The 20,025-nt window shown below is 35.0% G+C and overlaps 1 protein-coding gene across 1 annotated transcript; it reads right to left on the reverse strand.

Annotated features, from left to right (window-relative positions):
- Positions 1-16,802: 16,802 nt before the first annotated feature.
- Positions 16,803-19,798, reverse strand: LOC111515277 (chromobox protein homolog 3). The gene is made up of 3 exons (XM_023171508.2): positions 19,639-19,798; positions 19,163-19,543; positions 16,803-17,612 (listed from the first exon to the last, which is right to left on the reverse strand). Exons 2-3 carry the CDS (start codon positions 19,527-19,529, stop codon positions 17,449-17,451), a joined length of 531 nt encoding a protein of 176 aa, XP_023027276.1. The 5' UTR covers positions 19,530-19,543; positions 19,639-19,798; the 3' UTR covers positions 16,803-17,448.
- Between the last annotated feature and the right edge of the window lie 227 nt (positions 19,799-20,025).

Raw genomic sequence — 20,025 nt, forward strand, 5'->3', positions numbered from 1 at the left:
ATTACCTGGCAACAAACACAGTAGAACCTTCATTAGGGAACCGTCCGAGAAAATAACTGAAGAACCACTTCAATATAGTAGGGATCGGCTCAGAATAATTATAGGGTTACTAACCGGTCATTGTCCGCTTAGAGGACACCTGAATAAAATGGGGCTGTACAACGGAGACCTCAGCTGCAGATTATGCAACGAAGGGATAGAAACAGCTCTACACATCTTATGCGAATGTGAGGCACTGAATTACAGGAGGCAGGCAATATATGGACGTACAAACCTGTACAAACTAGGTCAGGGAACGAGACTGATGGAATGGGTGTTACGAGAAGATGAGAGAATAAACGCAATAAGCCCAAGAGGCTGCAGTGTTTTCTGGAGACTTGGATAGCTATCAAAAAACATATCAGATGTTTCAGAGCAGAATGATTTAGGGTATCGAAAGCTTTCGAATAGTCTAAGAGAACTAGAACAGTAATCATTACCGAGTCGGTTGCCTGGAAGATACGATCTGCCACATTCAGATAGGAAGTCGCACAGATGTGTCCATTTCTGAATCCAGATTGAGTATCCGGCAAAATATTATATGTTTTCAAGAATTCCACAAGTTGATCTTTTATGCTCACAACCTGTACCTGTAGCTGTACAACCTGTACCTGGATGTTACCTCCATTCTTATTCTGATTACTCATGATGCACTGTTTGGCACCTTTGGTGTAGTAATGAATATTACTGGAGTTTTTTCCCAACACCAAATCGTGCTGGGTAGAAAAGAAACAAGCACGTACAGGTATATTCCTGAATTTTTTAGTGCTGGGTTGATTTTTTTAGTGCATCGTCTTTTGACTTTCCCTCTAACACATGATAGGTTCACAAAAGAAAGACGTACAATACAGGAAATAGCAGCCACTAACGGTTTCTCGAGGGGTATTGTAGGTGACATGATAAGGAAGAAGAAGTTTAGGTTAAGAATGAACGAAATCTTGACAAAAACCAAGATAAATACATCTCAGTTCCAAACCACCAACATACGAAGAACTTTGGAAAGATTTTCAAGGAACTAGGTATGAAGGTGGTTTTTAAAACAAGTCATACACTACAGAGCCTTTTGAGAAGTTCAATAGACAAAGTCGAGAATTAGGAAAAGTCTGGATTTACGAAATTGAATGTAAGGACTGCGATGCAAAATATTATGGACAGACAAAAAGATCTATTAAAGTTAGATATAAGGAACACATAGCACACTTAAAATATGGAAGACCTGAAAAATCAGCAGTCGCCCATCATATTTTGCAAAAAAACCATTCTATAGACTCCAGTTCATTAAGATTAGTTAGGAGTTAACAACAACAGGCAAATAGATGCCTATGAGAGTGTAGAAATAAGTAAACACAATAATATTATGAATAACTATGACGGACCTATACCAAAGAGCATACTATATAGCTTGTTGAAATAATATTGTTGGGTTTACTGATTACTACATAAGGACACATTGCAAAAATAAATTTAGATAGGCAATATTGTGAAATTAATTTTTATATAGCTGAAAATTGTTTCATATACAGCTATAACAGTTTAACATATATTGTAAAATAATAGATAAGGAAAATTGTAAAATTAATTTAGGGTGGTATACCTGTATGGGTGGTACACCTGGATGGTTTACGTATATGGCATAAAAAGGGGTTAGCTTCGCGTTAGTTTCTAGTTTGATCTTTCTCTTTGAAGATGATCACTTGGTGATCGAAACACGTGTCGAGCTGTTAAAAATAACGATTTGTAGTTGGGAAAAACTCCAGTAATATTCTGATCACTCATGTTGTATTAAATGTTTGCACTAATTAATAAACTTAATACTGTTGTTAACATGTGCTTATCAATTATTACATCCAAACACTGGTACTTAACGATTTGACCAGCGGTCATCAATATATGTCATTCCTCGTCATTCACGCACAGCCAAAATGTTCCTGTAGCTCTTTCAAGCACAATTCCCCCTGAAGCTACTTTCATATTTCATGGAAATGTACAACCCCGTTGAACGAGAGCTGATAAATAAATTGGCCCAGCCCTTTGTCTGCCAAAGTACATAGCATGTTAAATATATTGCCTGACCTATATTCATCCAGAAAGGAAGAGGTTCAGGGGGAAGTTTGAATCAAACGAATCCAAGTCTATTTGTCTGATGTTTGGCGAAGGCAATTGCCGCGAAACGTTGAGCTGAGAGCTTACATGGATGGCTTATCTTCAAAAACAAATGTTGGCAGTCAAAGGTTGCATATACATATTGAATCGAGTATGCGGGAAGTGGCTGTGGAATTCTCTTAGCGCAGAGGGAATGTTGATTGATATACAAGCTTATGTAGCTGCTTGTTTTATTTGTTTTTGTTTTAATGAGCTTTGTTCGAATGGAAGGATTCACGGGGCGACTTCTGTGTGTTTTTGTTGTTTCAGGCAGTAACATTTTAACAGGTATCAGAATTAAAAGAATGTAGACGTTTATTTCATCAGTTCGGACTTCCAATGTCTAATATAATATAAATTGATTTAAAATCCCTGAAAAAAATAAAAAGATTAACCGAAAATAATAATTTTATTAAAACAAAAAAACTGAAATTACAAGGAAATAACATACAAGCTACAACCAGAAAATAAAAAATTGAAATAGTAATAAAAGCTGAAAATTAAAAAATATTAATAACAAAAATGAAAAATAAAAATTAAAAAATTCCAAACCAAGTTACGTCACGACGTTTCGATTGTTAGTATCCACAATCGTCTTCGGGTGATAACTGGACTTATTCCTCCGAGATCTGACTATTTATAGGTCATTCGAGTGCTTTTCACTTTTCACCTATCCCCTCTTTCCTCTTTCCTCTTTCCGCCTCATTGGTTTCAGCGAGAGATGACCGTTTGGCGGAAGTTGGTCGTTTTTCGCTTGATAAGAGGTTTCCATATGTTACGTATCTCTACGCTAGCTTGACTAAATGCGTTGTTGGACAACATATACGCGGCTTCTTTGAATTTTCTCCCAAACCAGTGTTCCTCTTTGTGGATGATTTCAGCTTGAGCCCGTTTGATATTAAATAAAAAAATAATAAAATAAAATATTTATTAATCCTTTCAACTATTGTTGACAATAGATAAAATAAGTCAAAAACAGTGTCATTAAGTTTTAATTGACAAACAGGACGAAACAAGCACAATGATGACTAACATAGACTATGTAAAATACACTTCGATATCATCTCAAAATTGAAAAGTATAATTCAAATTCCTCAACAGTATAGAAACATTCTCTGATAAGGAGTTCCCTAAGTCTATACTTAAAAACCGCCGGGGATCCCGTGTATTTTATTTCGTTCGGAAGACAGTAAAAAAACGGCAGCCTGCATTGATGGGAGATTTTTTGTAATAGGAGTGTTTGGGTTCGTTCAATTTGATATCATTTTTATTTCTGGTGTTGTAAGAATGTGAATCATTATTAATGGGAAATGAATGTTTGTTATTGAAAATATATGTTAATAGTTTCATTAAATAAATTGATGTAACCATGAGGATCCGTTTAGTTTTGAAAACCTGTCTGCATGATTGGCGACTACTATTGTTAAGGATAAGCCTTATGATTCTTTTCTGAGCAACAAAAATTCTTGTTATGTCTGATGCCTGACCCCATACTATAATATTGTAGGAAATTGTGGAATACACAAATGCATAGTAAACCTGTAATAATGAATCTGTTTTCGAAATATTTCTTAGTGTTGCCAAAATATAAAAGCTTTTGTTGATTTTTTTACATGCTATTTGTATTTGATCCTCCCATGTTAGGTTACAATCTATGAGCGTTCCTAAGAATTTAGATGAAGTGGAGGTTTCAACAATATTATTATTGAGTTCGAAGGTGAAATTAGAAGGTATTCCATGTTATGTGTGAAACTCAATTATTACTGTCTTACTTTGATTCATTATTAGTGTGTTCTGCATACAGTAATCCGCAAAATCTTTCAAAACTGAGTCAGTTTTTTGCTGTAGTCTTTGGCGATCAGTGTCAGACACAACAATAGAGGTGTCATCAGCATACATGAAAACTCTACCGTCCTTTATGTTATGAGGCAAGTCATTGACATAGGTAAGGAAGATCAAGGGACCCATGACACTTCCCTGCGGTGTTCCAAGATCTAAATCGTATTCGTTCGATTTGGTTTCACCGATTCTCACGATGATCTTCCGATCTTCAAGAAAAGACGTTATCCAGTCGTTCACTGGGCCACGTAGCCCTAGGTTGTTGATTTTTTCGGAGACGAAATTACGATTAACCGTGTCGAATGTCCGCGTTAGGTCAAACGATATGACAACTACATACTCATTTTTGTCCATCAGATGTGTTGGACAAGTTCTGTTATGGCTGTTTCGGTAGATAGGCCAGGGCGGAAACCATGCTGGCAATCAGTAAGTATTTTATGCTTTGTGAAGAAATCTGTAATTCTTTTGCAAATGATTTTTCCAATGATTTTGGAAAATATGCTCAGGAGAGCAATTAGGCGGTAGTTCTCTATGTTGCTCGTATCACCTTTTTTGAATATGGGAATGATAGCAGCCGATTTCAGAACACTAGGAAAATTGCCTGAATTCACTGATAGGTTTATAATGTCAGAAGGTATTGTGATATAATACAAGCACACTTTTTTATTATATCAACCGGGATTTCATCTAATCCAATTATGTTGATGAGTCCAAACGTGCTCTGCTATTTCAGATTTGCTGGTTTCTCCTCGCTGTGTGTGTTTCTTGTGCTCAGCAATGCGAACTTTCAATGGCCTCTTAGTTTCTCCGATGTATGATTCTCCGCACTCGCAGGGTATCCGGTAAATGCAAATCTTGGAATCGCAGTCAGCGTTTGGTGGCCTGGTTTTTGTGAGGCTGTTACGGATAGTGTTCCCAGATCTGAAGCAGGTCCTGATGTTATACTTGGACCCAATCCTTCTTATCCTTTCCGATAATCCTCTGATGTAGGGAAGTACCAGTACTGGTTGTGGCGGCTTCTCTTCCTTGTGGAGCTCTTGCTGTTAACCATTCCATTGAAGGTCATTTTTGATGATGCCTATTTCTTTTTCGAGACCTTCCTTTGTATTACAGAGCTCGAAAGCACGGTCTAGTAGAGTCTTGATGATTCCTCTCTTAGTCGATTGATGGTGGTTGGATTTCTGGTTCAGATACTGTCCTGTGTGAGTGGGTTTTCGATATACAGATGTTTCCCATTTAGTGTCGGTCCTCTTCACCAATACGTCTTAGAAAGGCAATTCGTTGTGGACATCCCTCTCCATTGCGAAAGTGATGGAAGGACTTACGTTGTTGATGTGCTTCAGGAAAATGTCTAGTTCTGCATTCCCATGGTTCCATATTATGAGGGTGTCATCTACGTATCTCAACGAGACTCGAGGCTTCTTGTGGGCTTCTTCAATGGCCAGAGTTTCAAACCACTCCGTATATTTATTAGCTATAATCGGTGAAAGTGGCGATCCCATTGGCAGTCCCTCATCTTGCGTAAAAAATTCGTCCTTCAGTTGGAAGTAGCAGTTTCGTACACAGCATCCTATTAATTTCATGATCACTTGTAGCGGTAAGTTTGTTCTATCTTTCAGGTCCCCATCTTCGGATATCTTTTTCTGTATGCTTCTTCGACAGGAACGTTGGTGTAGAGGCTTTCCACGTCGAAACTGATCAGTTGATCCTGCTCTTTGACTTCGATTTCCCCTAGTAGTTCAACGAAATGTCTTGAATTTTTCACAAAAGATGGAAGACAATGGAAGTCCGAACTGATGAAATACACCACGAAACATTGTCAGCCACCTTCAAACAAATGTAGACGTTTATTAAACAAATTGGGAAAGTAAATGCTGTTCCTCTGATAGTCAATATCCGTTGAGAGAAATAGTTGTTTCAGATACTTTCGCTTTCGGTTTATATTTCAAAGGAAAATGTGTGAATGATTTATACATTATATAACAGTTCTCATTGATTTGTAACGTATTCAAAAAACACTTTATTGTGTGATTTTATAATAATAATAATAATGATAATAATAAGAGTATTGCCCATCAAAATAACAAGATAATAACAAAATACAATAGAGAGTGAAATAAAAACACTTTGTATTTGATTGCAAATGGCTTTTGGTTCAGATCGCGAATTTACATTCGCATCTGCTCTTCCACCAATGCCGAAAATGTATAAAAATAAATAAATAAGGGCTTGAAGAGAAAAAGAGAAGAAAGAAAAAAAGAAAAGAGAAGGTAATATAAAGATATACAGCGTGACTCACGGTCGAAGGTAGGTTAGACGTATCTGGAAAACGCAAAGCATGATTTTTCTGAAAATTCCACCTCTCACATTTCCTTACCTGTTCTATCGATCTAAAATATTTTCAGCATTGCGGCGTTGCCACTTCCATCAAAAAGTCCTAGCAACCCCGTATATTAATACATTTTTGGAATTGCTCTGGTATTTTAATACTTTTTTGTTGATAATATCCTATACCTATCTCTATCTGTTTTTGAGATAAAAAATAAATTGTGCTAAATATGATCCAAAACAAAACATTCAATTCATGAACCTATACCTATCTCTATCTGTTTTTGAGATAAAAAATAAATTGTGCTAAATATGATCCAAAACAAAACATTCAATTCATGAAAAGTTGATATTTTGATGATAGTTTGGACAAACTCAATATATTCAAATAACACCAAGAAATCGACTCCATATCATACAGGGCGTGCTAAAATTACTATTATTTCCATTGTGCATAAAAGTAGTCGAAAGTTCATTTTTTCAAATGAAACCTCCTGTATATCACTCGATAAATTGAAAGATGGTGAAAAATGCTTCAAGATAATATACATGTCTCTATACCTAAATCGTCAAGTTTTCTTAATAAAGCCTAACCTACCATCGACCGTGAGTCACGCTGTAGATATATGAATAGCTAAAACCTTTTTCAGGATTCTCGCCGCGGACCTGAATGCTGAACAAATGCTGTTTAAACCTACTTTTAAAAACAGTTTCTGACATGTCAAAACAATTGTTTTCCCATTTATATTGTGGAGGAGATATTATAGGAAAAAGATGGTTTGAATATTTCCTTTTTATTTACAGGAATGTTTAGCACTGTCTTTTTACGCAAATTCAGGTTATGGATATCTGTTCTATAAAACAAATGTTCATATAAGTAGGAAAGATCCCTATATTTGAAAATTTCAAAGAATATGCATGTTGCATGAAAACGACTACGATTGAACATATTCAACCACTTCAAATCTGCTAATTTGTGTGAAACTCTGGACCTTCCTCTGATACCAAATATTATCCTGATACAAGAGTTTTGAAATGTTTGTATGCGACACCTGTCGTTCTTGTCTAAACATGACTGATAAACAACGTCACATTGGTTGAAATGAGATAAAACTAATACAGTATAAATTGTATCTCAGAGTTTCCCATTTCCAAGCTGTAGTTTTTTACTCCTTCCCTGATGCTATCACTTCCAAAAATAATAGCTACTGATTTGTTTGGATTGATTTTCAACATAATATGGCCAGTGGACACTTTCAGAATTTGAATCAAAATTTGTATCGGTTACTGCTTGACCTATATCTGAAGATTTGAAAGATAAGTATATTTGAGAGTCATCTGCATGAAGATGATATTTGCAAGACTTCATCTTCTTGATAAATATGACAGTATAGAGGGTATAGAAACAGTTTTATAAAAACGCAACACATTCTTCGCCGAAGAATCCATTGTATGTAAGTAAATTCAGATATTCCCCTTCAATTTGCATGAAATGTTGAATTCATTTCGAATGTGTACCAATTTATCGAAGATATGTAACCCCATATTCCTGAAATCTATGAACATAAACTTGCGTGTCGAGGCAGAAATGGATTTTAGTGCCAATAAAACAAGGTATAAATGATTTTGTGAAGCGAAACGTGGAGTTAAAGCTGCCAATTCAATAATTCATTTCCAAATGCTGGCCCACGACGAATTGTTGAAAACATTAATCGAAGTTTATCGATTTGCGAGTTAAACCGATTTACAACTTTCGTTTTAAAGGCAACATGAAATATGAAACAAATACTAATAGCTGTTGTGAAGCAAGAATCGAAAATAGGACTGATTTGTTTGCTGGAGTTCACATCAAATTGTAATATAATGATAAAAATAACTTTTATTGTTTCCAACGACAATATTTCAAAACGATAGGGTCATTCAGTCAAATATAATTTTGTATACGAGGGTGAACCCAGAAGTAGCCCAATAAAGAAAACAAAAAAAACTTTGGAAAAAACTGTATTCATTTTTAACTAATCTCCTTGCAGCTCTATACACTTTTTGCAGCGACGTTCAATAAGTTCGATACCATTTTTATCAAAAGAAATGCTTCTCAAAACAGCCATTAACTGCCGAAATCACTTTTACATCGTTGGTCAATCTTTGACCACTGAGTGATTTTTTCATGTTTGGGAACAGAAAATAATCCAAGAGGGCTAAATCTAGCAAATAGGAGGCATGAGGTAGCATTTCAAACTTTAATTCGTTAATTTTGGTCATTAAGATATGCTTTATAGATTGTGTACATTTTAATGGAGTGATATTTTTTTAAACACCTACACTATCTGTAAGTCCAGCCAGGTACTTCTGGTACCACCCTCAAATCAATAATTTTCACCGTTATCAAAAGATACCCAACTATGTGCTTGTCGAAAGCCAGTGTGACGTCACGAGATATATGCGATTGTCGTTACAAACTCAACTAATTTATGGTTGTTGACTTATTTGTAGTTATGGAATATTTCAATAGAAATGAAGACTCCGTCAGAAGTGAAATGAGTGGGATGGATTTGGCGATAAATAAAAAACTTTCAGGTATACAGGGTACGTCAACAAAATTCCCTCGGTCCATTGCTATCAGAGGAAGCAATTTTTCGAACAGCTCAATGTTTTTGCAGTCATATAGATAAATACTATCTTTTAAAATTAGTTTCTCGCATACTGGCTTATAACAAATGATAAAACCGGGTATAAATGTTGTGAAATATTGAAACATTCCACACAAATGAAAAGATACAGAGTGTTCTATTTGAAAAAGTTGAATTATGTCTGTTTGAAATTTAATGAAACTTGACCGGTTTTACCGAGCACCCTATATATGGTTTTCGAAAGTTCAGATTCCTGAAATCATCATAGTGATGTTGACTAACTATTCCTACAAATCCACTTAATTTCTGTGGTGGTGAATTAAAAAAAGATTGTCTGCAAAATAGGTTTTTCTGGAATAACTTGGAAATGCCGCAATAGAAATTAAAAAAAAATCCTTAGAGAGCTAAAAAAGTATGGAATCGAATGACGTTTTCATATACTGGTTGTTTTATTTAAAAAAATATAACTTTGGTTGGCCACATTTGGCTAAATCACCCAGTATGCGAGGAAAATAATTTCAAAGATAGTATTTATCGATGTGACTGCGAAAAAAATTGAGCAATTCAAAAAATGGTTTTTCCCGATAGCAATGGACCGAGGAAATCTTGTTGACTCATCCTGTATAAATTCTTGATATCGTTGGCTGAAATAAAATGATATTCCAATGAAATCTATTCATGCTGAAAATAATAAATGAAAATAAAAAGTCAAATTTTAATTTATCAATTAAAACCCATAATAAATTGAATTATTCCTAGAAAATTAATAATTATGTATATACATGTGTATATTATACATAGATAAACGTAAATATATACATATAAATGGAGCTAAAGAAGTTTCACTTCAGTCGTGTGGTGAAGCACATTCGCTTTTTTTCAATTATAAATAACTGAAGAAGAAAACACAACCATTTCTAATATAAAAATATTTAGATGATTCTGACTATATGGAAACTCATAAAATCTAGTTTTAATACAATTCATCGTATAATTTTTCAATCGATTTTTGAATTCAAGGGCAGTTCAAGATTTTCTCATTTCTTCATGAATTATATTATATATTATAATCCCATCATGATAAATCGATTTCTATCCAAAATTAGCTTTGAAATTACTAACCTATAATAATTTTGTTTGTTTATTCTCTGAATATTATTGATTTCTATGAAATGTATGTTTGAGATTTTTGATATATTTGTTATTGAATGAATGAAAAACAATTTTTTGTACTGTGTTCAAATCTAACATAGCTACATGCATAGAATCAACATAGCACTGAAAAATGATCCATTAAGAAGCCAATCCTCTACATCCACCACTGATGAGATCTAGCGAAATCAAAGGAACACTAGCTGGTAAAGGATCAATAATGCAACACGTTTGGGCTCTGCTACATATGTTGTTCTTCTTGTTTCACAGCGAGCAGTATCAAAAAATATATGTCGTCCCTAAACCAACGACAACCCTCAAAAGTAGGAAGGTGTGAGAAAAGTATTAACGAGGTCTTACCTTCGAATGTGTGATACTCAATACTTTCGAAGATATTGCATGTGAAATACCCTCATCGATCGATCAGACGTTGTACAAGTCTGATAGTTATCGACTTTACTCAGTGGTCTGTAACGGTTTTCTTGACAACTAATAAATTTGTTATTCAATGACAGATGCATTAAAAGAGGAAATTCAATGCTGCATCAACGGTTTTCGATGACATTTATGCAAAATTGTATAGAAAAGAGTGCAGACCATTTATCTGATGTGTAATTCCATGAATTATCCTATTCTATTTTCCTTATAACTCAATAAAATAAATAAGAAAACTACCAGAAACCGTGTTTTCTATTCAAAGCAAATCTTACGTCAATTCTGGAACATCCTTCACATTTATGTGTTTTTCTATCAATCGTATTTCGTTTTCCTATATAAAAAGGGGTGTTGGCAATGATACATTTCATATTTTGGAGCAACCTTCATTTTTTCACTTGAAACGTTCTGTGAAATTCCTGAAAAGAAATCCTTGCCTGAGCGACACTTGGCGTCAACAAATAACACAAGAGAAACGGAAGTTTATCCTTATTTGTCCTTGAAATGAGGTAGATATTGATCCACCCGAAAAGGTGGATTTGGCCCATTCTGTGACATTTTCACTATTGTAGTCTGGGGCGAACTTGTGTAAGGGATGAGAAGCAGTATGAAGTCTGCTTATTAATAATGAACGAGTGGCTCTACTGAAGGGTGCGTGACTATATTCTGTTAATCATTTAGCTACGTTGATGTCAAAACGTTGGGGACGAATAATTCTGAATTCCAACAGTGAGATACAGGTATTTAAAGCCCTGACAGATATTTATTTTACCATCCTAATTCAGAGGAATTGAATACTCACCAAAAATAAGCCATGCTGCTGAGATGCATAATAATAATAATAACGATATGTTTATTGTGCAGCTTTGTCTTATCGACAAAGCTGCAAATTTTCTTCAGTCACCATACATACATATGTACACACATACATATAGAGTACAAATCATATAAAAATAGCTTAAAAAAGAACAAGGAACTAGGTATGAAGGTGGTTTTTAAAACAAGTCATACACTGCAGAACCTTTTGGGAAGTCCAAAAGACAAAGTCGAGAATTCGGAAAAGTCTGGAATTTACGAAATTGAATGTAAGGACTGCGATGCAAAATATTATGGACAGACAAAAAGATCTATTAAAGTGAGATATAAGGAACACATAGCACACTTAAAATATGGAAGACCTGAAAAATCACCAGTCGCCCATCATATTCTGCAACAAAACCATTCCATAGACTTCCGTTCTTTAAGATTAGTTAGACAAGTTAATAAAAACAGGCAACTAGATGCCTATGAGAGTGTGGAAATAAGTAAACATAATAATATTATGAATAACGATAACGGACCAATACCAAATAGCATACTATATGGCTTGTTGAAATAATATTGTTGGGTTTACTGATTACTACAAAAAGACACATTGTAAATATATTTAGATAGGCAATATTGTGAAACTAATTTTATATAGCTGAAAATTGTTCTATATGTAGCTGTAACATTTAAACATACATAAGGACATATTGTAAATAATAGAAAAGCCAATTGTAAAATTAATTTAGGATGGTACACTTGTATGGGTGGTATTACTGATTACCTACCTGTACGATGTACCTGATTAGTATAAGTAGCTTTAGTTTTGAGTAGTTATTAGTTTTATCTTCCTCTTGAAGATGATTACTTGGTGATCGAAATACGTGTCGAGGTGTAAAAATAACGATTTGGTGTTGGAAAAAAACTCCAGTAATATTTAAAAAACAGAGTAAAGATATTCATTAAACAATTTTATCTAAACACATACAAAACATATGGATATTGAAGAGAGATATTACACATAAAAAAAATACTATAAAACATTAATGACAATCAAGAACAAAAAAGGTCCTAAATTCGAGCCTTGGGGCACTCCGGAACTGGGAGTATATAAAGCAGATTTAAAGCCTTCATACTCTACATACTGTTTTCTATCGAGTAGATAATTTGACATGAGTTTCACCAAATTTGCTGGAAAACCAAATTCAGATAGACGCATGAGAAGAAATCTATTTGATCAAAAGCTTTTTGCATCTCTGTATAAATGACGTCAACCTGCAGCTTCCTATCCAAAGCTTCAGACATGCAAAAGAAATGCAAAAAGCTTTTGATCAAATATATTTCTTCATCTTCTCATGCGTCTGTCGGAATTTGGTTAGTCAGCAAATTTGGTGAAACTTGTGTCAAATTATCTACAGTATGTAGAGTAAGAAGGCTTGTTGGTAGGCAAACGTTCATTGATTCAGTTCGGTTGCTTTTGAAATTATTTCAACTTTACTGTAAAAATGGTTTATTCCATTCCTGAACGAGTTGAAATTGTTAAACTTTATTATGAACATAATAGTTGTGCTAGACTTACTGCTCGCCTCTTTAATAACAGTCATCCCGGGAAAAATGTGAATGATTCGTACGTTGCCAAGTTAGTCCAAAAGTTTGTCGATACCGGATCTGTCTGTAATGTGAAACACCAGCCACGAAAACCGATCAGAATTGAAGCAATGGAAGTCGCTGTTTTGGGACGTGTTGAATTGGATCATACTTAAATTAGTACAGGAACTCAATGAAGATGATCCTGATAGAAGGCTGCAATTTTGTGAACAACTGAGCCAGCTACTAATTGATGATCCGCACCTATCATTCAACACGTGCTTTTCCGATGAGAGTACATTTTTTTTAATGGAGCTGTGAATAGGCATAATTGCCGTTACTGGGATGACAGTAGCCCACACTCATTCCGAGAGGTCCATACCCAGTACCCTCAAAAATTCAATGTCTGGTGTGGCATATTAGGTAGTCATATCGTAGGGCCATTTTTTATTCCTGGGAATTTAACTGGTGAGGTCTACCTGAACATGCTTGAAGATACAATTGATCCTCTCATAACAGAAATAATTGAAAATGACCAAAATCATAATGACGATCGGCTTCATTTCCAGCAAGATGGAGCACCTCCTCACTATGTTACTCCGGTAAGAGAGTTTTTAGATGACCGGTTTCCTGGACGGTGGATTGGAAGGAGAGGCCCCATCGAATGGCCTGCCAGGTCACCTGATTTATCGCCTTTAGACTTTTTCCTTTGGGGACACTTGAAAAATAAATGTTTTGCTACGCAGCCCGAGTCCATAGATCTTCGCCAACGAATTACAGCAGAGTGCAGAAGTAGAACACCTGATATGCTACAGAATGTTAGGAATAGATTTGAACAAAATCTGTATCATTGCATGGAAGCAAATGGGTCACATTTTCAGCACTTGCTGAAGTAGGATTCTACTAAGTCAATTACACATTTAAAGTATTGGGTTGGAGTTGTTTTTCTCCATAATACTTACATGTTTGAGTGAAATACAACAAATTAGGTATCATTGAAAAGATAATTTTGTGCCCTTTCAAATGATATATCACTCGACACCACTTTCCATATAAAATTTTAGGGTTGTTACTCACCCTCGCTAGGGGGTTGAAGGCACAGGTAGAAATGTGTCCCCTTCAAAAGCAAAATTGACCTGTCCGAGCATTTTTGCGTTGTTACAAAAAAAAAGAAAAGCAAGGTGCATACTTTTCGTTGGACCACTCTGTATATGAAGTGGGGGACTCAGTAAAGGATAAATACACGAAGAGACATCAGATATAATATAAACACTTTTGAAGAAGTTTGCGAATGCATCCGTAATTTCCTGCGGTTTGGTGTAAGTTTCGGTTTCATCCTTCATAACTCGGGAATTTTCGAGTTACCTCGTCCTGCATGAAATTCCAAAATGCATTTTTTTCGTTAATTTTGCGTTCACTTTCGTTAAGGAAAGCCACTCAAGGGACATTATTTTTGTTATGGTTTGGAAAAAGAGTTTCCAGTAGATTCAGTTGACGACAGAGGCTCCAATTCTGCCTATCGATTTAATATTTGTACCTGCTCCTTTCAACCAACTCAACTAAGTGTTTCCATCAGTTTCCATCAATTTATTGTTGTGAGTTGTGATATTTTATGCAAACGAGGTCCATTATCCTTTGAATGGGCGCTACTTGACAAATTGTAAACTTTTTATTCAGCAAAAAAACCTGTCGAAACTTTCCTATTACATTATACCTTCACCGGATTAGTGAAATGCCAGACGAAAAGAAATAAAAAATTGAAAAGCTTGCTAGAGGGTATTCAGGATCTGACAAAAAAACGGAAACTTTAAGAGTACAGGAATTACGTTCTGAAAGCTGTGTATAATCAATGCAACAAACTTGTAAATGAAAATGTGAGTTGGCAAATTTTGTTACATTAGCTTATTTTTTTCCTAAAATGTAATCAACTCTCAAGAAAGAAAGTACACAGATGATTGATCAATCAAAAATGTTTTTTTAATTCATGATGACTCTTACACTAAAAGACGTCTCTCTTCTATCATAACAGGTTCATACATTAATAAAACTGTTACTTAATACAAATCAGGGGAAATTCTTGTGTAGGCTACAGAATACGTCTAGAAGTATGTCGTCTCAACAATTTCGAATCTTCTCATTCTGTGCCTGATATTTGAGGTACTTTGAACAACACTGGTTTACGAAATCGTATACGACCAATGTGCTCTTTGAGGCGAATTCCATTATCTCGTTTAGTCTGGCCAATGTACTTTAACATATGTACACAGTTTCAGCTCTATAGTTTGTTGTGAAAGGCATTAAAATTAGAAGTGTTAGGATTGATCAAGTAATTTGCATCAAAGTTTGTGTAAAAAAATAAATTGAGTATTCAAAAACACTTGAAATAACGCCAAGTTCGATAAAATGTCAAGGTTTTGCTCACTGCACACCATAATCATGCTTCAGCCACCGTATTCCCAGATTTGGCCCCCTGCGACTTCTTCTTGTTCCTATGATCGAAGATACCCATGAAAGGACCGGGTGTTGCAGTCACAACTCAAACGCTCATAAGTTCTTTTGTTTGCCACCCGTTTGCCACACAAAAGTAGAATGCACCCGGTAAAGTATTATAAAGCCGCCTATACAATTTGAGGCAAATCATAACGAAATCGCAAGTTTTTGTTTGAGGAATCTGTTAGTGTTTTGACAGGGATGTATTTTTCATATGAACACTGGAATATACAAACAATAGGTACTCTTTTCTATTCAGTTTGTACTTCAAACATTCATTATGTAATTGAATCAGATATCAGATGGTGAAGTAGAAAGCCGAAACATTTTTTCCCAAGCAATTATTATTTTGTACCATTAGGAAACAAAGTATCAAGGGCGTCGCCAATGGAGGGCCAAGGGGGGCAGTTGCCCCCCCCTAGAGATCAAATGTAGCTAGCCGAAAAGCGACCAAAGTGCGAGCAATTGATTTCCTTACCTATTGATGAATTCCGCATCACATGACACAACGTAAATAAATTCACAAGCTTCAATGTATATTGTAGAAAGTATTGAAATATTCACGATAAATATTAAGATTTTGACATCCGTTTTCAAAATCGCCGCCATTATCATCACAATTAAATCAGATTTGCCATTAAATAGTGTAAAGATATGTAGGTAGGAAGTGGGCATATAGTGTGTATGTGTTACGTGTTGTGTGAATTGCATTTCCTTCTACAACAGCCGTTCATCAGCATTCACGTTAGTTTTGTATAATTTGTATGCGGCATACCTAAAGTAGTTGTTACGAACATACAATTTTAATTGGTTTCGTGGGCAATGCCATCTATAAGTGTAAGTGTTCATAAGAAACACCTACAGCCTACAGTTGAATAAATCGACTACAATCCTTGTTAAACCTAGTATTGCTACTCGACGGTAGATGGCGCTTCTTCAATGAACTTTCTGGAATTTGGTAGCAGTTGGTAGAATGTTACCGTACATTCTAGTATGATGAAGATATTCGTTTGGGTGTATAAAGACGTGAGCCGCTGTGAGCGAGTCACTTTTTAATTGGAAGCGATCAACGAAACAAGCGAATTGGAAAGTGATTATAAAACTACCGGCTTGCCTATGTTCAAAGTAGAATATATAAGCTCTTGAGTAGATGTGTTATATTTTCGATTCAGGATTTTTTGAGACCTTTTCAACTACATTACAAAAGGAGAAGCAAGTTCCAAGTTCAATTTACTCACAAAATTCAAGTGGAAAATTAAATAAAATTAAAATAAATTTCAATGACTTCATGAAAAAACCACAACCAAGACACTGTCAATATAACATCATTCATAACAGGAAATAAAATCAATTGAATTTACCTAAAAAAGTTTATTAGAACTTTCATTTATTTACAAAATACAAACACTTTCATGAACTTTCAAAAAAAAATTGCAATGGATGTCAGACAAATCAGACTTTAATAACTAGTACATAAATCACAAATAGAAAAATATTCTAGTGGTTATAGTGACTGAAATATTTCACAAAAAATGAGAAACAATAAAGATTTTATAAAAATTTCAATATCAAAGGCTGCTGTTATTTTCATTGCTTTCAGAAAAAAGTTACATGATGGTCTTTTGTCCACTTCATATCTTGCGTCAAAGTTCAATATATAACTTCTTTCTTTACTATTCAATCAACTTTATTGGCGAAAATTAATGATAATAATTATACAATAAGCATAATTGTATGATTATTATCACAGTTACCATTCAACTTCCAAGTAATCAATGAGATATCAACTACCTTGACAAAAAAAATAATTTCCTGAAAAAAGTTTGACGAATGTTGAATTGCATTGAAACCAGACAAACTAATCACAAAAAAAAATACATATATTTAGTTACAGACTTTGTTTCTATAAAATAAAACCAAATTGATTCCGATACTGGCTTCAGTTTACCAAATCAATATTTCTATTATCTTATAGTCTATGCTTATAGAATATTTCAAAAAATTACTCGGGGTTGGTTTTGTTCTCTTCTAAATTGGGAGAATGCCACTTCAGACGCTCTTCGTAAAATTTTATTACCACTTGAGGACACTTTTCATTTGCTAATTTGGCAGGAACTAGATCTGCTTCATCTGTTCCTGTCCACTTTATCAAAAACATCAGTTGACCTGGAAAATATGGGATCTAATTATCTACTCCATAACTGAAGAATTGAAAAAATAATTGATATATTGTACAGGTGCTTGAATACAGTGTAAAATCAATCAATCATTGCATAGGAATCACACGTTAAAAGGTAAGACCTCGTTAGTCCTTAGCTCGCACAAGTTTCGACTTCTGAGGGTTGTCGTTCGTAGGGGTACGATAGCTGGTTAGCGAAAAAAACATATTTTTTTAAACATATGATAAATCAACTGATCACTGTTTATTCTTCTATGCTTCTGAGTGTCCAATATCCAAAATTACTCATGGATTGATTTCTTGGGCGGAATATACATGATATTTTGAATTTCAAGAACCATACAATAAACTAAGCGCTGAAAGTAATCTCTACAGAACTAGGCTACGTCCATTTAAAAACAGCCTATTTTTCTCTCATAGATTCCCATAGTAGTAGGAGTACCCCCAATTCAGGCAGACAGTGACATCATCACACCAGTCAGGTTGCTTCTCAACTCGACAGACAGACCACCCAACCAACCAGAGTGCACCCAAATGTCACGTGATGTCCTCAAACTGTCACCCAGCTAACTAGGCGGTGAGCCAATCAGAGTGTACCAAATTGTCACGTAGTATCCTCACACTGTCACCCAGCTCACCAGCTAATCAGCTCGCATGCTTCTGCATCTCAGAACATCGTGGCGGGAGATTTGAATTTTCTGTGGGCATAAATAATTCAGGCAGACAGACAACCAAGATCAGGCGTATCCCTTAAAGAGGCAGACCACCGAGTCACATGGCGCGCTTACGTCAGCCCACCTTTTCGCTCAACACATTTTTCTTTCATGACGTCATAAAAAATGTTTCATTGGAGAATTGAACGCAGGTCGTTGGTGTGATAGACTTGATCTTTAATCTCAACACCACCGTTAGATATTGAAAGTAATTGCGAAATTCTGATAGTGATGACTTTGGTTATTGCTTTTCGTCATCAAAACAACTTTCACCTGTAAAAATTATGGCCGTATTATCAGCATAACACACTATATGGCCCTCCAATTTATTAATCTGTGTTATTGTTCCCTGAGGTATACCCACATTACATGACCTCTAATACCATAATTACAGTTTTTCGAGTAGGTTTTCATGCAAAGCAAGACATTTCAAAAACCTGTCGAAGGCCCCTATAGTTTGTTCCACAAAGTCGAGCACGGTTTTTTCGGTATTTAATTTGTTAATGAACCTGAATTGTTGTATTATTATATGATGTTTACTGAAGACATCTATTACTCGATTTTTGATAGATTGTTCGCATAATTTAGCAAAATTATTGATGTACAGAAATTGGACGGTAATAACACATATCATATCAGCCAATTATCTAACAGTATTGACTGTTGAGTAGCCATATCTGCGAAAGTAGACCGAACCACCAAGTTTGACCTTCAGAATTGTGATCAGTGGATTAAAATATGTGGGTTTAAAAACAATTCTCAAAACCAAGGCAGCCCTGAGAACAAATATTGAAGGATAATAAATAAAGCAAATAGGTTTTTACCTGGACTATCGGTGGCGCCAATTATTTTCTCTGGCTGTAGACCCCTATCGAACCCCAGGGATTTTTTTTCGTCATTCCTTTTCTTTGTACTTTTTCCATCAGATTGTATACTCAACTTCCTTTTCCTCTCTGCATCTTTTTCTTTTCGTGCTTGATCTTTCTTAAATGCTTCAATAAGACCTGGACAATCCAAATTCTCTTCAGGCTCCCATGAATTTTCTTTTTCATCATATCCAATCCATTTCAAGTAGTACTCTGTTACTCCCTTTTCATTGACTCGACTGCTAATGATTTTTTCCACAACAAATTCTTCAGCTGCAACAGGTTCTAGCTGCTCAGGAGGAACAGGACTATTTCTTTTACTCATATTGGCGAGAGTACCTGAAAAACGCATTTTGTCACATCAGATATTTCAACCATTTCATTTTGTTAGGTTAGCATTCATCACTGCCGCTTGAATGAAAATGATTACTTACCTTACTTTGTTAAGTATTTTATGAAGTCAAAAGAATATTAAACATGAGCTGCTGGATACCAAAAATGTTTCAATTGATTAGTTAACAATTCAAAATATCTTAATTCAAAAGACGCTACAACTAATAACATCAATATCAATTCTTAACTACTTATAAAGATAGAACACAGAACACGCAAAACCAAAACATCGGAACTACATTCGATATTCTGTGATCTAGCAATGTATCTACCAACTTAATTTTATCTTTCTACCTTCATTGAGTTCTGAAAATGCTGTATTTCACTGGACAAAGAAAGGAGGCATTTGGTGCTGTGTTACTGGCAACCTTTTTTAGTGACAAATATCAAAAATTCAAGTGTAATGTTTTTCGAAACTTCATTCATAG

Source organism: Leptinotarsa decemlineata, unplaced genomic scaffold (genome assembly GCF_025532065.1).
Source record: "Leptinotarsa decemlineata unplaced genomic scaffold, Ldec_3_MD MMD2_P_RNA_scaffold_1, whole genome shotgun sequence".
NCBI classification, from domain to species: domain Eukaryota; kingdom Metazoa; phylum Arthropoda; class Insecta; order Coleoptera; family Chrysomelidae; genus Leptinotarsa; species Leptinotarsa decemlineata.